The sequence below is a fragment of the Oncorhynchus tshawytscha genome, linkage group LG30 (assembly GCF_018296145.1).
Source record: "Oncorhynchus tshawytscha isolate Ot180627B linkage group LG30, Otsh_v2.0, whole genome shotgun sequence".
NCBI classification, from domain to species: domain Eukaryota; kingdom Metazoa; phylum Chordata; class Actinopteri; order Salmoniformes; family Salmonidae; genus Oncorhynchus; species Oncorhynchus tshawytscha.
The window spans coordinates 49,181,369-49,202,414 of record NC_056458.1 but is presented as its reverse complement, the minus strand read 5'-3'; the positions used below and the strand labels follow the sequence as shown (position 1 = coordinate 49,202,414).

The following is a 21,046-nucleotide window of genomic DNA, read 5'->3' as shown; positions in this document are numbered from 1 at the left end:
CAGTAGAGAGACATACAGTAGAGACATACAGTAGAGAGACATACAGTAGAGACATAGAGAGAGAGACATACAGTAGAGAGACATACAGTAGAGACTTACAGTAGAGACATACAGTAGAGAGACATACAGTAGAGACATAGAGAGAGAGACATACAGTAGAGAGACATACAGTAGAGACATACAGTAGAGAGACATACAGTAGAGACATAGAGAGAGAGACATACAGTAGAGACATACAGTGGAGAGACATACAGTGGAGAGACATACAGCAGAGACTTACAGTAGAGACATAGAGAGAGAGACATACAGTAGAGAGACATTCAGTAGAGAGACATACAGTAGAGACATACAGTAGAGAGACATACGGTAGAGACCTACAGTAGAGAGACATACAGCAGAGACATACAGTAGAGACATAGAGAGAGACATATAGTAGAGAGACATACAGTAGAGACATACAGTGGAGACATACAGTAGAGACATGCAGTAGAGAGACATACAGTAGAGAGACATACAGCAGAGACTTACAGTAGAGACATACAGTAGAGACATAGAGAGAGAGATACAGTAGAGAGACATACAGTAGAGAGACATTCAGTAGAGAGACATACGGTAGAGACATACAGTAGAGAGACATACAGCAGAGACATACAGTAGAGACATCGAGAGAGAGACATATAGTAGAGAGACATACAGTAGAGACATACAGTAGAGATATACAGTAGAGAGACATACAGTAGAGACATACAGTAGTTGACCTTCACATTGTATTTAAAGTATCATCTATATAAAATATAATTGGTTAATTGGTTTAACTTGATCATGTACACTTGGAGCTATGGATACTAACTGAATGATCAGATAGAAATAGACATTATTGTGTAGATCCAATATGACTGTCAGATGGATTGGAATAGTGTAGGAGATTGTGTATCCTCTATTCATTGTATTTCTACCTTCAACATGCAGTACCAGATTACAGCCCTGCCTTTATTTGAAGGCAGCCAATCCAATAGATTCTTAGATCTGTATTCAAATAGTTTAGAAAAAGTTGTACTTTTTTGGGGCGTGGGGGGGGGGACCTGCATTCAATTCGTTTTTAGTCATCTTTAAAGTAAGTATTTGTTGCGCCGGAAAAAAACAACAAGTTGATTTTCCACATATTTAAAAGAATAGTTCTCCCAGTGTCTATGTTAGGGCGCGTTCTCTGAACCACAGAGGACATCTGGTGATGTGCTGTTGGTAACGAGGTGTAAAAGACAAAATGGTGAATGGAAGAGGACGAAAACGATGCAAAAAGAATCTCATCATTATCAGAGGTTTGCCCGGAGTTGGAAAGAAGCCCTATGCAAGGTAGGTTACTCCATCCGTTCACCCCCCCCAAATAAATACTTCAGGCAGACGTTTTACGTGACCCCCAACCGATTGTGTGGAGGGTTTTTTTCTTCGTTTAATTTGTGTTGTTTGTAACTTATTTTGTACATAATGTTGACGCTTCCGTCTCTTATGACCGAAAATAACGTCTAGACATCAGAGACCGGATTCACAAAACGTTACTTACGAAAACACGTAAGACGTTTCTTAAGGGGGGGAAACAAATAGGACGTTTATAAGAGTTGGTAAATGCAATTCCTCAAAATGTTCTTAGGAATTCGTAGTTTTGTGTGGAACTTCGTAAATATATTATGTGGCATTGACATTAGTGACCAATAAATACGCCTGTGTGACAGGGACGATTGGATTTGGTTATTTGGTTATTTCTCACACATTATAGCCACCAGACTACCTATATCATAATCAGAAATAGATAACCAAGAAAGGAGATTGAAGTGAGGCTATTGGAAATAGCAGCCAGGAAAAGATTGCTGTTTGGGGAGACTTGCTAACCAGTGATGCCAATTTAGAAATGTTGTTGCTAGATTTAGCAACTTTTCAGACTACCCTTGCAAACAGCACCTAGCAACAAATGTAGCTACTTTTAAAAATGTATTTGGAACTTTTAGCAACTTTTGAAAAGTGACTCGAATACTAAAATTCACGTATTTTCCCTCTAAATGACACAACAACGATTTTCTCTGTCACAACACGCAGTGGCCTGGTTGCAAAAGTGCGGTGTGAGTGACGTCAGCAGTAGCTCGACGAGACAAACCCAATGAATACAGTCGTTGGTCACCAATGTTTTAATCTTGAACAGAACTTACAACATCAATCAACATGTCTCAATCAAAATCAACATGTCTCAATCAAAATCAACATGTCTCAATCAAAATCAACATGTCTCAATCAAAATTGTACAGAAAAGAGTCGGAGTCTGTAGCTGAACAAATGTCAAATCATATATTTATTTTTTCCCGAGATGGCCAGTTCAATTTGAGTAACGTTATTGTGTATTCATACGTAATGACGCAGCTTTACGTTATCACGCAATGACATCACAACGTCATTTAGCAACAAATCAACCTGCCTCTAGCAATTTACCCAGAAAATTAGTTGGCAACACTGTTGCTAACTGCGGGGTCAAGACAGAGACCAAAAAGAAAGGATGGGCTGGAGTGGCCGAGTCTGTCTCTGTCGTCAGGGGACAATGACACCGTAAAAATGAAGTGGTCCAAGTTCTTTGCAACTTGATGAGATAGCACTAGCTATTTAACATTTCTAGGATATTTATATTACTTATCTGTTATTTTACCAGGTAAGGTGACTGAGAACACGTTCTCATTTGCAGCAACGACCTGGGGAATAGTTACAGGGGAGAGGAGGGGGATGAATGAGCCAATTGTAAACTGGGGATTATTAGGTGACTGTAATGGTTTGAGGGCCAGATTGGGAATTTAGCCAGGACACCAGGGTTAACACCCCTACTCTTACGATTAGTGCCATGGGATCTTTAATGACCTCAGAGAGTCAGGACACCAGTTTAACGTCCCATCCAAAAGACAGCACCCAACCCAGGGTAGTATCCCCAATCACTGCCCTGGGGCTTTGAGATATTTTTTAGACCAGAGGAAAGAGTGCCTCCTACTGGCCCTCAACACCACTTCCAGCAGCATCTGGTCTCCCATCCAGGGACTGACCAGGACCAACCCTGCTTAGCTTCAGAAGCAAGCCAGCAGTGGTATGCAGGGTGGTATGCTGCTGGCTATATATATTGTAATATATAGTTAATTACAAGCTAGCTAGTGTAACCAATATGCAACGGCTAGCTAGTTAGCAGTGGTGCGCGCTAATAGCATTTCAATCGGTGACGTCACTCGCTCTGAGACCTTGAAGTAGTGGTTGAAGTAGTAATAATTTTGCACGCCCAATTTTTCAGTTTTTGATTTGTTAAAAAAGTTTGAAATATCCAATAAATGTCGTTCCACTTCATGATTGTGCCCCACTTGTTGTTGATTCTTCACAAAAAAATACAGTTTTATATCTTTATGTTTGAAGCCTGAAATGTGGCAAAAGGTCGCAAAGTTCAAGGGGGCCGAATACTTTCGCAAGGCACAGTATATATATATATATATATATATATATATATATATATAATACTATAGAGCAAAAACATGTGTACATCAGACCACAAGAGGAGAAGGCAACACTTAAATGCATCTGCTATTCTGGAAAGGGCAACATACCAAAGAGTAGATGGAGTGGAACAACCATAAGTATAATGACCAAGGCCATAAGTGGGAGAAGCTGGACACACCAATGTTGGAGGGACATACAGTCTACCAGTCCTAATAAGGGCAACATACCAAAGAGCACACCAAGCTAAAACATAAATACGAAGGCCAAAGAGATAGGCCCATAGGATAGCTGGGCATATATTATTTTTAGGACGTGAAGGGGTCTTGCCATCATTATAAACTAACTGAAAGCAGAAATGGGCGTTATTGGCCGTGAACAAACAGGAAGCTTAAACTAGAAGATAATGGTGTCAGATGGACTGAGGGGAGTAACTTCATTTGCATGTGGGATGAACTCATTTGTTGTATGTGTATAGATACAGAGCCAGGGCTCAGGGTAACTGGTTGTTCCTCGGAACAACACAGCTTCTGATACTTTGTATTAAAGTATTACATTGAAGTGTGCCAGGGCTCAGGGAACCGACTTTGTTGAATTCAGAAGTTCTTGTAAGTGTTATATTTGTAAGATGACCCCCCCCATTTATTTCAATGTCAGGTCTACTACACCTGTTGTATTCAGCATTTCACTGTAAGGTCTACTACACCTGTTGTATTCAGCATTTCACTGTAAGGTCTACTACACCTGTTGTATTCAGTATTTCACTGTAAGGTCTACTACACCTGTTGTATTCAGTATTTCACTGTAAGGTCTACTACACTTGTTGTATTCAGCATTTCACTGTGAGGTCTACTACACCTGTTGTATTCAGCATTTCTAGGTCTACACCTGTTGTATTCAGCATTTCACTGTAAGGTCTACTACACTTGTTGTATTCAGCATTTCACTGTGAGGTCTACTACACCTGTTGTATTCAGTATTTCACTGTAAGGTCTACTACACCTGTTGTATTCAGCATTTCACTGTAAGGTCTACTACACCTGTTGTATTCAGCATTTCACTGTGAGGTCTACTACACCTGTTGTATTCAGCATTTCACTGTAAGGTCTACTACACCTGTTGTATTCATAATTTCACTGTAAGGTCTACTACACCTGTTGTATTCAGCATTTCACTGTAATTTTTATATATATATATATATATATGACAAACTATATTATAATATACAGTAACGATAGAATGATGTAATGATTTTATTCTGTTTTCCCAGAAAGCTCCTTGATAAATTTGGATGTGGACAGATGTTCTCCGCCTCCTACTACCATGCTAAGTTCAACTGGAACAGACAATACTTCTCACGTAACCATATGTGGAATAGACGAGATGGTAGGTATCACTATACACACACACACACACACAGAGATGCACGCACACACACACACACACACACACAGAGATGCACACACACACACACACAGATGCACGCACACACACACACACACACGCACACACACACACACACACACACGACGCACACACACACACACACACAGAGCACACACACACACACACACACACACACACACAGAGACACAGACACACACACACACAGAGACGCACACACACAGAGACGCACACACACAGAGACACACACACACAGACGCACACACACACAGAGAGACACAGACACACACACACACAGAGACGCACACACACAGAGACACACACACACACACAGAGACGCATACACACACACACACACACACACAGACGCACACACACACACACAGAGACACACACAGTTTTATTCTCCGCCATGCTTTATTTTTTTCAGTCTTTAGAGCCATGGAGGAAGGTGTGGATCCGATCATCGTTTACAACATCCACTCTTTTCTTTCTGACATGTGGCCCTATATCACCATGGTGAGAACCACTGTGTGTGTGTGTGTGTGTTATTTTTTGTAATTTTCTATCAAATCTACTTCTTGCAGATAAAATGATAAAATATTGACATAAAAATGTCATAAAAAGGGTTTAATGACACATCCTTTTTATTCGGCATCTAAAAACTAAAAACCACAAGACTGATTTGAAGCTGGTTTCACTTCCTAGGTACTTTCCTCTTCTTCAAATCAAACTTTATTTGTCACATGTCACAGAACACAACAAGTGTAGAAATGCTGCCTGACCCTTAACCTTAACCAACAGGTTCAAGAAGAAGAAAATATTGACCAAGTAGACTAAAATAAAATGTAACACAATGAGAATAACAATAACAAGGCTATATACAGGAGGCACAGGTACAGAGTCAATGTGGAGGCTATATACAGGGGGCACTGGTACAGAGTCAATGTGGAGACTATATACAGGGTATTACGGTACAGAGTCAATGTGGAGGCTATATACAGGGTATTACGGTACAGAGTCAATGTGGAGACTATATACAGGGTATTACGGTACAGAGTCAATGTGGAGACTATATACAGGGGTACCGGTACAGAGTCAATGTGGAGGCTATATACAGGAGGCACAGGTACAGAGTCAATGTGGAGGCTATATACAGGAGGCACAGGTACAGAGTCAATGTGGAGGCTATATACAGGAGGCACCGGTACAGAGTCAATGTGGAGGCTATATACAGGAGGCACCGGTACAGAGTCAATGTGGAGGCTATATACAGGGGGTACCGGTACAGAGTCAATGTGGAGGCTATATACAGGGTATTACGGTACAGAGTCAATGTGGAGACTATATACAGGGGTACCGGTACAGAGTCAATGTGGAGGCTATATACAGGAGGCACAGGTACAGAGTCAATGTGGAGGCTATATACAGGAGGCACCGGTACAGAGTCAATGTGGAGGCTATATACAGGGTATTACGGTACAGAGTCAATGTGGAGACTATATACAGGGGGTACCGGTACAGAGTCAATGTGGAGGCTATATACAGGGTATTACGGTACAGAGTCAATGTGGAGACTATATACAGGGTGTTATGGTACAGAGTCAATGTGGAGACTATATACAGGGTATTACGGTACAGAGTCAATGTGGAGGCTATATACAGGGGCACCGGTACAGAGTCAATGTGGAGACTATATACAGGGGGTACCGGTACAGAGTCAATGTGGAGGCTATATACAGGGGGCACCGGTACAGAGTCAATGTGGAGGCTATATATAATGTGGAGACTATATACAGGGTGTTACGGTACAGAGTCAATGTGGAGGCTATATACAGGGTGTTACGGTACAGAGTCAATGTGGAGGCTATATACAGGGTGTTACGGTGCAGAGTCAATGTGGAGACTATATACAGGGGGTACCGGTACAGAGTCAATGTGGAGGCTATATACAGGAGGCACAGGTACAGAGTCAATGTGGAGGCTATATACAGGAGGCACCGGTACAGAGTCAACGTGGAGGCTATATACAGGGTATTACGGTACAGAGTCAATGTGGAGACTATATACAGGGGTACCGGTACAGAGTCAATGTGGAGGCTATATACAGGGTATTACGGTACAGAGTCAATGTGGAGACTATATACAGGGTGTTATGGTACAGAGTCAATGTGGAGACTATATACAGGGTATTACGGTACAGAGTCAATGTGGAGGCTATATACAGGGGGCACCGGTACAGAGTCAATGTGGAGACTATATACAGGGGTACCAGTACAGAGTCAATGTGGAGGCTATATATAATGTGGAGACTATATACAGGGTGTTACGGTACAGAGTCAATGTGGAGGCTATATACAGGGTGTTACGGTACAGAGTCAATGTGGAGGCTATATACAGGGTGTTACGGTGCAGAGTCAATGTGGAGGCTATATACAGGGTGTTACGGTACAGAGTCAATGTGGAGGCTATATACCAGGTGTTATGGTACAGAGTCAATGTGGAGGCTATATACAGGGGGCACCGGTACAGAGTCAATGTGGAGGCTATATACAGGGGGTACCAGGGTACAGAGTCAATGTGGAGGCTATATACAGGGTATTACGGTACAGAGTCAATGTGGAGGCTATATACAGGGGGTGTTACGGTACAGAGTCAATGTGGAGGCTATAGAGTCAGGGAGGCTATATACAGGGGGCACCGGTACAGAGTCAATGTGGAGGCTATATACAGGGTATTACGGTACAGAGTCAATGTGGAGGCTATATACAGGGGGCACCGGTACAGAGTCAATGTGGAGGCTATATACAGGGTTACGGTACAGAGTCAATGTGGAGGCTATATACAGGGGGCACCGGTACAGAGTCAATGTGGAGGCTATATACAGGGGGTACCGGTACAGAGTCAATGTGGAGGCTATATACAGGGTATTACGGTACAGAGTCAATGTGGAGGCTATATACATGGTACAGAGTCAATGGAGACTATATACGGTACAGAGTCAATGTGGAGGCTATATACAGGGGGCACCGGTACAGAGTCAATGTGGAGACTATATACAGGGGGTACCGGTACAGAGTCAATGTGGAGGCTATATACAGGGGGCACCGGTACAGAGTCAATGTGGAGGCTATATACAGGGTATTACGGTACAGAGTCAATGTGGAGGCTATATACAGGGGGTACCGGTACAGAGTCAATGTGGAGGCTATATACAGGGGGTACCGGTACAGAGTCAATGTGGAGGCTACAATTTTATGGGCTTTCCTCTGACACCGCCTATTATAGAGGTCCTGGATGGCAGGAAGCTTGGCCCCAGTGATGTACTGGACCGTACGCACAGGGAGGTAGGCGGAGGCAGGCAGGCAGGCAGGCGGAGGCAGGCAGAGGCAGGCAGAGGCAGGCGGAGGCAGGCGGAGGCAGGCGGAGGCAGGCGGAGGCAGGCAGGCAGGCGGAGGCAGGCAGGCAGGCTGAGGCAGGCGGAGGCAGGCAGGCGGAGGCAGGCAGGCAGGCAGGCAGGCGGAGGCATTCAGTCAGATTTAAACACCAATTTATGTCTCTGATTAAAATATTTATCCTCCCAGGGGATGCGTCAGGGTGACTATCAAATCACTATGATGGAGCTGCCTCAAGGTTATCCTAACAACCCTTTCCCCATCAACCAGCTGTACAGGTAGGATACAGCCTCTTCATAGACAGCCTACATTCTAGTAGGATACAACCTCTTCATAGACAGCCTACATTCAGGTAGCATACAACCTCTTCATAGACAGCCTACATTCAGGTAGCATACAACCTCTTCATAGACAGCCTACATTCAGGTAGGATACAACCTCTTCATAGACAGCCTACATTCAGGTAGGATACAACCTCTTCATAGACAGCCTACATTCAGGTAAGAGACAACCTCTTCATAGACAGCCTACATTCAGGTAAGAGACAACCTCTTCATAGACAGCCTACATTCAGGTAAGAGACAACCTCTTTATAGACATTCTACATTCAGGTAAGAGACAACCTCTTCATAGACAGCCTACATTCAGGTAAGAGACAACCTCTTCGTAGACATTCTACATTCAGGTAAGAGACAACCTCTTCATAGACAGCCTACATTCAGGTAGGAGACAACCTCTTCATAGACAGCCTACATTCAGGTAAGAGACAACCTCTTCATAGACAGCCTACATTCAGGTAAGAGACAACCTCTTGAGACATTCTACATTCAGGTAAGAGACAACCTCTTCATAGACAGCCTACATTCAGGTAAGAGACAACCTCTTCGTAGACATTCTACATTCAGGTAAGAGACAACCTCTTCATAGACAGCCTACATTCAGGTAAGAGACAACCTCTTCGTAGACATTCTACATTCAGGTAAGAGACAACCTCTTCATAGACAGCCTACATTCAGGTAGGAGACAACCTCTTCATAGACAGCCTACATTCAGGTAAGAGACAACCTCTTCATAGACAGCCTACATTCAGGTAAGAGACAACCTCTTCGTAGACATTCTACATTCAGGTAAGAGACAACCTCTTCATAGACAGCCTACATTCAGGTAGGATACAACCTCTTCATAGACAGCCTACATTCAGGTAAGAGACAACCTCTTCATAGACAGCCTACATTCAGGTAAGAGACAACCTCTTCATAGACAGCCTACATTCAGGTAAGAGACAACCTCTTCATAGACATTCTACATTCAGGTAGGATACAACCTCTTCATAGACAGCCTACATTCAGGTAAGAGACAACCTCTTCGTAGACATTCTACATTCAGGTAAGAGACAACCTCTTCATAGACAGCCTACATTCAGGTAAGAGACAACCTCTTCATAGACAGCCTACATTCAGGTAAGAGACAACCTCTTCATAGACAGCCTACATTCAGGTAGCATACAACCTCTTCATAGACAGCCTACATTCAGGTAGGATACAACCTCTTCATAGACAGCCTACATTCAGGTAGGATACAACCTCTTCATAGACAGCCTACATTCAGGTAAGAGACAACCTCTTCGTAGACATTCTACATTCAGGTAAGAGACAACCTCTTCGTAGACATTCTACATTCAGGTAGGATACAACCTCTTTATTTATTATTAAAACTGTTGTGATACATCCCGGAATCGAACCAGGGTCTGCAGTGACGCCTTTGAAATCAAATGTTATTGGTCAAATACACGTGTTTAGTAGATGTTATTGCGGGTGTAGTGAAATGCTTGAGCTTCTAACTCCAACAGTGAAGCAATATCTAACAATTCCACAACATATACCCAATACACACAAATCTATGTAAAGGATTGGAATAAAGAACATTTAGACTAAGATACAGTAGATCTGTATAGGAACTTAAAGCTTTCCACCTTCTCCACTGCTGTCCTGTCGTTGTGGATAGGGGTCTGCTCCCTCTGCTGTTTCCTGAAGTCCACCATCATCTCCTTTAGATTTTTTTATGTTGAGTGAGAGGTTGTTTTCCTGGCACCACACTCCCAGCATCCTCACTTCCTCCCTTCAGGCTGTCTCGTCGTTGTTGGTAGTCAAGCCCACAACTCTAGCACTAAGATGTGCCACTCGGGAGACGTTCTACATTCTATGTTATACATTCTACAGCCTACATTCTACAGCCTACGTTCTACAGCCTACGTTCTACAGCCTACATTCTAGATTCTACAGCTTACATTCTATATTTTACAGCCTACGTTCTACAGCCTACATTTACAGCCTACATTCTTTATTCTACAGCCTACATTCTACCGCCTACATTCTTTATTCTACAGCCTACATTCTACAGCCTACATTCTACAGCCTACATTCTTTATTCTACAGCCTATATTCTCCTGCCTATGTTCTACAGCCTACGTTCTATATTCTACAGCCTACATTCTATATTCTACAGCCTATGTTCTACAGCCTACGTTCTATATTCTACAGCCTACATTCTATATTCTACAGCCTACGTTCTACAGCCTGTTCTACAGCCTACATTCTATATTCTACAGCCTACATTCTTCAGCCTACATTCTATAATCTACAGCCTACGTTCTACAGCCTACATTCTATATTCTACAGCCGACATTCTACAGCCTACATTATATATTCTACAGCCCACATTCTACAGCCTACATTCTACAGCCTACGTTCTACAGCCTACATTCTACAGCCTACGTTCTACAGCCTACGTTCTACAGCCTACGTTCTATATTCTACAGCCTACATTCTACATTCTATATTCTATATTCTACAGCCTACATTCTAGATTCTACAGCCTACATTCTCCAGCCTACATTCTAGATTCTACAGCCTACATTCTATATATAGCCTACGTTCTACAGCCTACATTCTATATTCTACAGCCTACATTCTATAGCCTACGTTCTACAGCCTACATTCTATATTCTACAGCCTACATTCTACAGCCTACGTTCTACAGCCTACATTCTAGATTCTACAGCTTACATTCTATATTTTACAGCCTACATTTTACAGCCTACATTTACAGCCTACATTCTATATTCTACAGCCTACATTCTATAGCCTACATTCTATATTCTACAGCCTACGTTCTACAGCCTACATTCTATAGCGTACATGCTACAGCCTCTACATTCTATATTCTACAGCCTACATTCTACAGCCTGCATTCTACAGCCTACATTCTACAGCCTACATTCTACAGCCTACATTCTACAGCCTACATTCTTTATTCTACAGCCTACATTCTATAGCGTACATGCTACAGCCTACATTCTATATTCTACAGCCTACATTTTTCAGCCTACATTCTACAGCCTACATTCTACAGCCTACATTCTACAGCCTACATTCTACAGCCTACATTCTACAGCCTACATTCTACAGCCTACATTCTTTATTCTACAGCCTACATTCTACAGCCTATATTCTACAGCCTACGTTCTATATTCCACAGCCTACGTTCTACAGCCTACATTCTATATTCTACAGCCTACATTCTTCAGCCTACATTCTAGATTCTACAGCTTACATTCTATATTTTACAGCCTACATTTTACAGCCTACATTTACAGCCTACGTTCTACAGCCTACATTCTACAGCCTACATTCTACAGCCTACATTCTACAGCCTACATTCTACAGCCTACATTCTTTATTCTACAGCCTATATTCTACTGCCTACGTTCTACAGCCTGTTCTACAGCCTACATTCTTCAGCCTACATTCTAGATTCTACAGCTTACATTCTATATTTTACAGCCTACATTTTACAGCCTACATTTACAGCCTACGTTCTACAGCCTACATTCTACCGCCTACATTCTTTATTCTACAGCCTACATTCTACAGCCTACATTCTACAGCCTACATTCTACTGCCTACATTCTACAGCCTACATTCTTTATTCTACAGCCTATATTCTACTGCCTACGTTCTACAGCCTGTTCTACAGCCTACATTCTATAGCCTACGTTCTACAGCCTACGTTCTATATTCTACAGCCTACATTCTATATTCTACAGCCTACATTCTACAGCCTACATTCTATATTCTACAGCCTATGTTCTACAGCCTACATTCTACAGCCTACATTCTATAGCCTACATTCTATATTCTACAGCCTACGTTCTACAGCCTACATTCTATAGCGTACATGCTACAGCCTCTACATTCTATATTCTACAGCCTACATTCTACAGCCTGCATTCTACAGCCTACATTCTACAGCCTACATTCTACCGCCTACATTCTTTATTCTACAGCCTACATTCTACAGCCTACATTCTCCAGCCTACATTCTATATTCTACAGTCTACATTCAGCAGCCTACGTTCTACATCCTACATTCTACCGCCTACATTCTACCGCCTACATTCTTTATTCTACAGCCTACATTCTACAGCCTATATTCTACAGCCTACATTCTACAGCCTACATTCTTTATTCTACAGCCTATATTCTACAGCCTATATTCTACTGCCTACGTTCTACAGCCTACATTCTATAGCCTACATTCTATATTCTACAGCCTACATTCTATATTCCACAGCCTACGTTCTACAGCCTACATTCTATATTCTACAGCCTACATTCTTCAGCCTACATTCTAGATTCTACAGCTTACATTCTATATTTTACAGCCTACATTTTACAGCCTACATTTACAGCCTACGTTCTACAGCCTACATTCTACCGCCTACATTCTTTATTCTACAGCCTACATTCTACAGCCTACATTCTACAGCCTACATTCTTTATTCTACAGCCTATATTCTACTGCCTACGTTCTACAGCCTGTTCTACAGCCTACATTCTTCAGCCTACATTCTAGATTCTACAGCTTACATTCTATATTTTACAGCCTACATTTTACAGCCTACATTTACAGCCTACGTTCTACAGCCTACATTCTACCACCTACATTCTTTATTCTACAGCCTACATTCTACAGCCTACATTCTACAGCCTACATTCTACAGCCTACATTCTTTATTCTACAGCCTATATTCTACTGCCTACGTTCTACAGCCTGTTCTACAGCCTACATTCTATAGCCTACGTTCTACAGCCTACGTTCTATATTCTACAGCCTACATTCTATATTCTACATTCTATATTCTACAGCCTACATTCTACAGCCTACATTCTATATTCTACAGCCTACATTCTACAGCCTACATTCTATAGCCTATGTTCTACAGCCTACATTCTACAGCCTACATTCTATAGCCTACATTCTATATTCTACAGCCTACATTCTACAGCCTACATTCTACAGCCTACATTCTACAGCCTACATTCTTTATTCTACAGCCTATATTCTACTGCCACGTTCTACAGCCTGTTCTACAGCCTACATTCTATAGCCTACGTTCTACAGCCTACGTTCTATATTCTACAGCCTACATTCTATATTCTACAGCCTACATTCTATATTCTACATTCTATATTCTACAGCCTACATTCTACAGCCTACATTCTATATTCTACAGCCTACATTCTACAGCCTACATTCTATAGCCTATGTTCTACAGCCTACATTCTACAGCCTACATTCTATAGCCTACATTCTATATTCTACAGCCTACGTTCTACAGCCTACATTCTATAGCGTACATGCTACAGCCTCTACATTCTATATTCAACAGCCTACATTCTACAGCCTGCATTCTACAGCCTACATTCTACAGCCTACATTCTACAGCCTGCATTCTACAGCCTACATTCTACAGCCTACATTCTACAGCCTACATTCTACAGCCTACATTCTTTATTCTACAGCCTACGTTCTACAGCCTACATTCTATAGCCTACATTCTATAGCGTACATGTTACAGCCTACATTCTATATTCTACAGCCTACATTCTACAGCCTACATTCTACAGCCTACATTCTACAGCCTACATTCTACATTCTACAGCCTACATTCTATAGCGTACATTCTACAGCCTACATTTTTCAGCCTACGTTCTACAGCCTACATTCTACAGCCTACGTTCTACAGCCTACATTCTACAGCCTACATTCTACAGCCTACATTCTACAGCCTACATTCTACAGCCTACATTCTATATTCTACAGGCTACATTCTACAGCCTACATTCTATAGCCAACATTCTATATTCCACAGCCTACGTTCTACAGCCTACATTCTATAGCGTACATGCTACAGCCTACATTCTATATTCTACAGCCTACATTTTTCAGCCTACGTTCTACAGCCTACATTCTACAGCCTACATTCTACAGCCTACATTCTACAGCCTACATTCTTTATTCTACAGCCTACATTCTACAGCCTATATTCTACAGCCTACGTTCTACAGCCTACATTCTATATTCCACAGCCTACGTTCTACAGCCTACATTCTATATTCTACAGTCCTACATTCTTCAGCCTACATTCTATATTCTACAGCCTACGTTCTGTATTCTACAGCCTACGGTCTACAGCCTACGTTCTACAGCCTACATTCTATATTCTACAATCTACATTCTACAGCCTACATTCTATAGCCTACGTTCTAGATTCTACAGCCTACATTCTATATTCTACAGCCTACATTCTACAGCCTACGTTCTACAGTCTACATTCTAGATTCTACAGCTTACATTCTATATTTTACAGCCTACATTTTACAGCCTACGTTCTACAGCCTACGTTCTACAGCCTACATTCTACCGCCTACATTCTTTATTCTACAGCCTACATTCTACAGCGTACATTCTCCAGCCTACATTCTATATTCTACAGCCTACATTCAGCAGCCTACGTTCTACAGCCTACATTCTACCGCCTACATTCTACCGCCTACATTCTTTATTCTACAGCCTACATTCTACAGCCTATATTCTACAGCCTACATTCTACAGCCTACATTCTTTATTCTACAGCCTATATTCTACAGCCTATATTCTACTGCCTACGTTCTACAGCCTACATTCTATAGCCTACATTCTATATTCTACAGCCTACATTCTATATTCTACAGCCTACGTTCTACAGCCTACATTCTATTTTCTACAGCCTACATTCTATATTCTACAGCCTACGTTCTACAGCCTAAATTCTATAGCCTACGTGCTACAGCCTACATTCTATATTCTACAGCCTACATTCTATATTCTACAGCCTACATTCTATATTCTACAGCCTACAGCCTACATTTTTCAGCCTACGTTCTACAGCCTACATTCTACAGCCTACATTCTACAGCCTACATTCTACAGCCTACATTCTATATTCTACAGCCTACATTCTACAGCCTACGTTCTACAGCCTACATTCTATAGCGCACATGCTACAGCCTACATTCTATATTCTACAGCCTACATTTTTCAGCCTACATTCTACAGCCTACATTCTACAGCCTACATTCTACAGACTACATAATTTATTCTACAGCCTACATTCTACAGCCTATATTCTACAGCCTATATTCTACAGCCTATATTCTACAGCCTACGTTCTACAGCCTACGTTCTACAGCCTACGTTCTACAGCCTACATTCTATATTCCACAGCCTACGTTCTACAGCCTACATTCTATATTCTACAGCCTACATTCTTCAGCCTACATTCTATATTCTACAGCCTACGTTCTGTATTCTACAGCCTACGGTCTACAGCCTACATTCTATATTCTACAATCTACATTCTACAGCCTACATTCTACAGCCTACGTTCTACAGTCTACATTCTAGATTCTACAGCTTACATTCTATATTTTACAGCCTACGTTCTACAGCCTACGTTCTACAGCCTACATTCTAACGCCTACATTCTTTATTCTACAGCCTACATTCTACAGCCTACATTCTCCAGCCTACATTCTATATTCTACAGTCTACATTCAGCAGCCTACGTTCTACAGCCTACATTCTACCGCCTACATTCTTTATTCTACAGCCTACATTCTACAGCCTATATTCTACAGCCTACATTCTACAGCCTACATTCTTTATTCTACAGCCTATATTCTACAGCCTATATTCTACTGCCTACGTTCTACAGCCTACATTCTATAGCCTACATTCTATATTCTACAGCCTACATTCTATATTCCACAGCCTACGTTCTACAGCCTACATTCTATATTCTACAGCCTACATTCTTCAGCCTACATTCTAGATTCTACAGCTTACATTCTATATTTTACAGCCTACATTTTACAGCCTACATTTACAGCCTACGTTCTACAGCCTACATTCTACCGCCTACATTCTTTATTCTACAGCCTACATTCTACAGCCTACATTCTACAGCCTACATTCTTTATTCTACAGCCTATATTCTACTGCCTACGTTCTACAGCCTGTTCTACAGCCTACATTCTACAGCCTACATTCTACAGCCTACATTCTACTGCCTACGTTCTACAGCCTGTTCTACAGCCTACATTCTATAGCCTACTATCTACAGCCTACGTTCTATATTCTACAGCCTACATTCTATATTCTACAGCCTACATTCTACAGCCTACATTCTATATTCTACAGCCTACATTCTACAGCCTACATTCTATATTCTACAGCCTACATTCTACAGCCTACATTCTATATTCTACAGCCTACGTTCTACAGCCTACATTCTATATTCTACAGCCTACGTTCTACAGCCTACATTCTACAGCCTACATTCTATAGCCTACATTCTATATTCTACAGCCTACGTTCTACATCCTACATTCTATAGCGTACATGCTACAGCCTCTACATTCTATATTCTACAGCCTACATTCTACAGCCTGCATTCTACAGCCTACATTCTACAGCCTACATTCTACAGCCTACATTCTACAGCCTACATTCTTTATTCTACAGCCTACGTTCTACAGCCTACATTCTATAGCCTACATTCTATAGCGTACATGCTACAGCCTACATTCTATATTCTACAGCCTACATTTTTCAGCCTACATTCTACAGCCTACATTTTTCAGCCTATGTTCTACAGCCTACATTCTACAGCCTACGTTCTACAGCCTACATTCTACAGCCTACATTCTACAGCCTACATTCTACAGCCTACATTCTATATTCTACAGCCTACGTTCTACAGCCTACATTCTATAGCGTACATGCTACAGCCTACATTCTATATTCTACAGCCTACATTTTTCAGCCTACGTTCTACAGCCTACATTCTACAGCCTACATTCTACAGCCTACATTCTTTATTCTACAGCCTACATTCTACAGCCTATATTCTACAGCCTACGTTCTACAGCCTACATTCTATATTCCACAGCCTACGTTCTACAGCCTACATTCTATATTCTACAGTCCTACATTCTTCAGCCTAAATTCTATATTCTACAGCCTACGTTCTGTATTCTACAGCCTACGGTCTACAGCCTACGTTCTACAGCCTACATTCTATATTCTACAATCTACATTCTACAGCCTACATTCTATAGCCTACGTTCTAGATTCTACAGCCTACATTCTATATTCTACAGCCTACATTCTACAGCCTACGTTCTACAGTCTACATTCTAGATTCTACAGCTTACATTCTATATTTTACAGCCTACATTTTACATCCTACGTTCTACAGCCTACGTTCTACAGCCTACATTCTACCGCCTACATTCTTCATTCTACAGCCTACATTCTACAGCGTACATTCTCCAGCCTACATTCTATATTCTACAGCCTACATTCAGCAGCCTACGTTCTACAGCCTACGTTCTACAGCCTACATTCTACCGCCTACATTCTACCGCCTACATTCTACCGCCTACATTCTTTATTCTACAGCCTACATTCTACAGCCTATATTCTACAGCCTACATTCTACAGCCTACATTCTTTATTCTACAGCCTATATTCTACAGCCTATATTCTACTGCCTACGTTCTACAGCCTACATTCTATAGCCTACATTCTATATTCTACAGCCTATATTCTACAGCCTACGTTCTACAGCCTACATTCTATATTCCACAGCCTACGTTCTACAGCCTACATTCTATATTCTACAGTCCTACATTCTTCAGCCTACATTCTATATTCTACAGCCTACGTTCTGTATTCTACAGCCTACGGTCTACAGCCTACGTTCTACAGCCTACATTCTATATTCTACAATCTACATTCTACAGCCTACATTCTATAGCCTACGTTCTAGATTCTACAGCCTACATTCTATATTCTACAGCCTACATTCTACAGCCTACGTTCTACAGCCTACGTTCTACAGCCTACATTCTACAGCCTACATTCTTTATTCTACAGCCTATATTCTACAGCCTATATTCTACTGCCTACGTTCTACAGCCTACATTCTATAGCCTACATTCTATATTCTACAGCCTACGTTCTACAGCCTACATTCTATTTTCTACAGCCTACATTCTATATTCTACAGCCTACGTTCTACAGCCTAAATTCTATAGCCTACGTGCTACAGCCTACATTCTATATTCTACAGCCTACATTCTATATTCTACAGCCTACAGCCTACATTTTACAGCCTACATTTTACAGCCTACGTTCTACAGCCTACATTCTACAGCCTACATTCTACAGCCTACATTCTACAGCCTACATTCTACAGCCTACATTCTTTACGTTCTACAGCCTACATTCTATATTCCACAGCCTACATTCTATAGCCTACGTTCTACAGCCTACATTCTATATTCTACAGCCTACGTTCTATATTCTACAGCCTACGTTCTACAGCCTACATTCTATAGCCTACGTTCTACAGCCTACATTCTATATTCTACATCCTACGTTCTATAGCCTACATTCTATATTCTTTATTCTACAGCCTACATTCTACAGCCTACATTCTATATTCTTTATTCTACAGCCTACATTCTACAGCCTACATTCTATCGCCTACGTTCCATATTCTACAGCCTACATTCTATAGCCTACGTTCTGCAGCCTACATTCTACTCTACAGCCTACATTCTATACTCTACAGCCTACATTCTATACTCTACAGCCTACATTCTATACTCTACAGCCTACATTCTATACTCTACAGCCTACATTCTATACTCTACAGCCTACGTTCTACAACCTACATTCTATACTCTACAGCCTACGTTCTACAGCCTACATTCTATACTCTACAGCCTACATTCTACATTTGAGTGAACACATACAGTACATGTGCATCAAAGGAGGACTGTATACTTGTTTATCACTTTTAAATCAGTAGATTATTAATTATGTATAAATGATCTATCAGTTCTCAATCTCTTGTGTATTATGCTATGTGGACCCCAGGAAGAGTAGCTACTGCTTTTGCAACAACTAATGGGGATCCTTATAAAATACTAATCAATTCAATAACAATAGCTGTGTTGTCTTTATACAGAATCTGTCATTGTAAGATCCCCAAGGTGAAGTTCAGGTTCTGGGAGGATAACTGGCAAGAAGCTGCCGACATCTGGGATGTCCTTAACGACAGCTCCTCCATATACCGCTGGCAGTATAGCAGAGAGGAATGGAACCTCTATTGAAGACACACACACACACAGAACCTCCATTTTTTCAAAACTACACTGTTTTTTAAAAGAGTATTATTTACCTAGCAACCCCTAGAACCCAACAACAACGACTCGTACCTTACTGTTGTATTTGTCTTCTCTTGCACTGATGCCTGTTTTTGGTTGTGTCTGAGGCGTTTTGGTTTTTCATACCGTTGAGCCTGCTGCTCTTGATCGTTGTCTTGACGCCACTCGCGTTTGAAGTTCAGAACGAGAAACTGTAGGCTTATATAGAAATAATTGTCCTCGGATTGAAAATAATCAGGATTAGGGTTTTGAATATTTATCATCCTAATCGAGGTGTAGATTACATCTCACATTTTCCAGTGTTCAAACATGTCAACAAGGCTGTGATTTTCTCTCAATGTGACTCTGTGCAGCCAATGGCAATGTCCACTTCAGTTATAATCTCGGGAGCCACTTGCGGATTTGACAGCTCTAACACAGTTTCAATTTTTTTTTTTTAATCTGATTTGAATAGTCCTAATTCGCTCTGGATAAGAGCATCTGCTAAATGTCAAATGTATATGTTTATATAGCCTGGTCCCAGATCTGTTGCGGTCTCGCCAACTGCTATTGGTCATTGGTGTGACCACAGGACCATAGGAGTTGGCAAGAGCATAGACTGCTCTGGGATCAGGCTACAGTAGCCTACGCATAAATTGCAAGGACTCACACTTCTGAAAGGTTTTCGTGTTGTATGGTGCTTGAAACAACAGTTGTGGGTTTGATTCCAACATGGGCCACGTATAGTTTTACTGTGTGTATTGCTTGAGATATGATTATTTTCTTAATGACGCTGACAGTATTACATAAACGGTACTGTGCTGTAGGCTACTAGATTCAAGCAGACGTGATGGAAGTACCGAACTACGAGGACAACGTTTTCCGTACTACGCTACCTACAGATCTGCAGAATGAGTCCTAGTAGTCTAAAGTTAGTTCCTTCGTTTCTGACCGCTTTTTATAACAATAATGTTTAAAGCTTTTGCCCCCCCTGCTTTTCTACAAATTCATGTTGTGTTTTTTGCCTTCAATATGCTTTGTTGCCAGCAATAAATAATTTTAAATAATTTGCTTTAAGATTGTCTCATCATTATCATCATATCAAGAGTCGCTGGTGCAACACAACAGGAGAGTTTC

At 41.3% G+C, this 21,046-nt stretch overlaps 1 protein-coding gene across 2 annotated transcripts; it reads left to right on the top strand.

Moving 5' to 3' along the window:
• The first annotated feature begins 1,053 nt into the window (after window positions 1–1,053).
• On the top strand, window positions 1,054–20,976 carry LOC121841395 (NEDD4-binding protein 2-like 1). Of its 2 annotated transcripts, XM_042309365.1 has the most exons (5): window positions 1,057–1,353; window positions 4,781–4,896; window positions 5,345–5,433; window positions 8,499–8,587; window positions 19,732–20,976. In XM_042309365.1, exons 1-5 carry the CDS (start codon window positions 1,265–1,267, stop codon window positions 19,874–19,876), a joined length of 528 nt encoding a protein of 175 aa, XP_042165299.1. In that variant the 5' UTR covers window positions 1,057–1,264; the 3' UTR covers window positions 19,877–20,976. The 2 variants fall into 2 exon arrangements, with proteins under 2 accessions (XP_042165300.1, XP_042165299.1); XM_042309366.1 differs by lacking the exon at window positions 5,345–5,433 and having other exon boundaries at window positions 1,054–1,353.
• The last annotated feature ends 70 nt before the right edge of the window (window positions 20,977–21,046 follow it).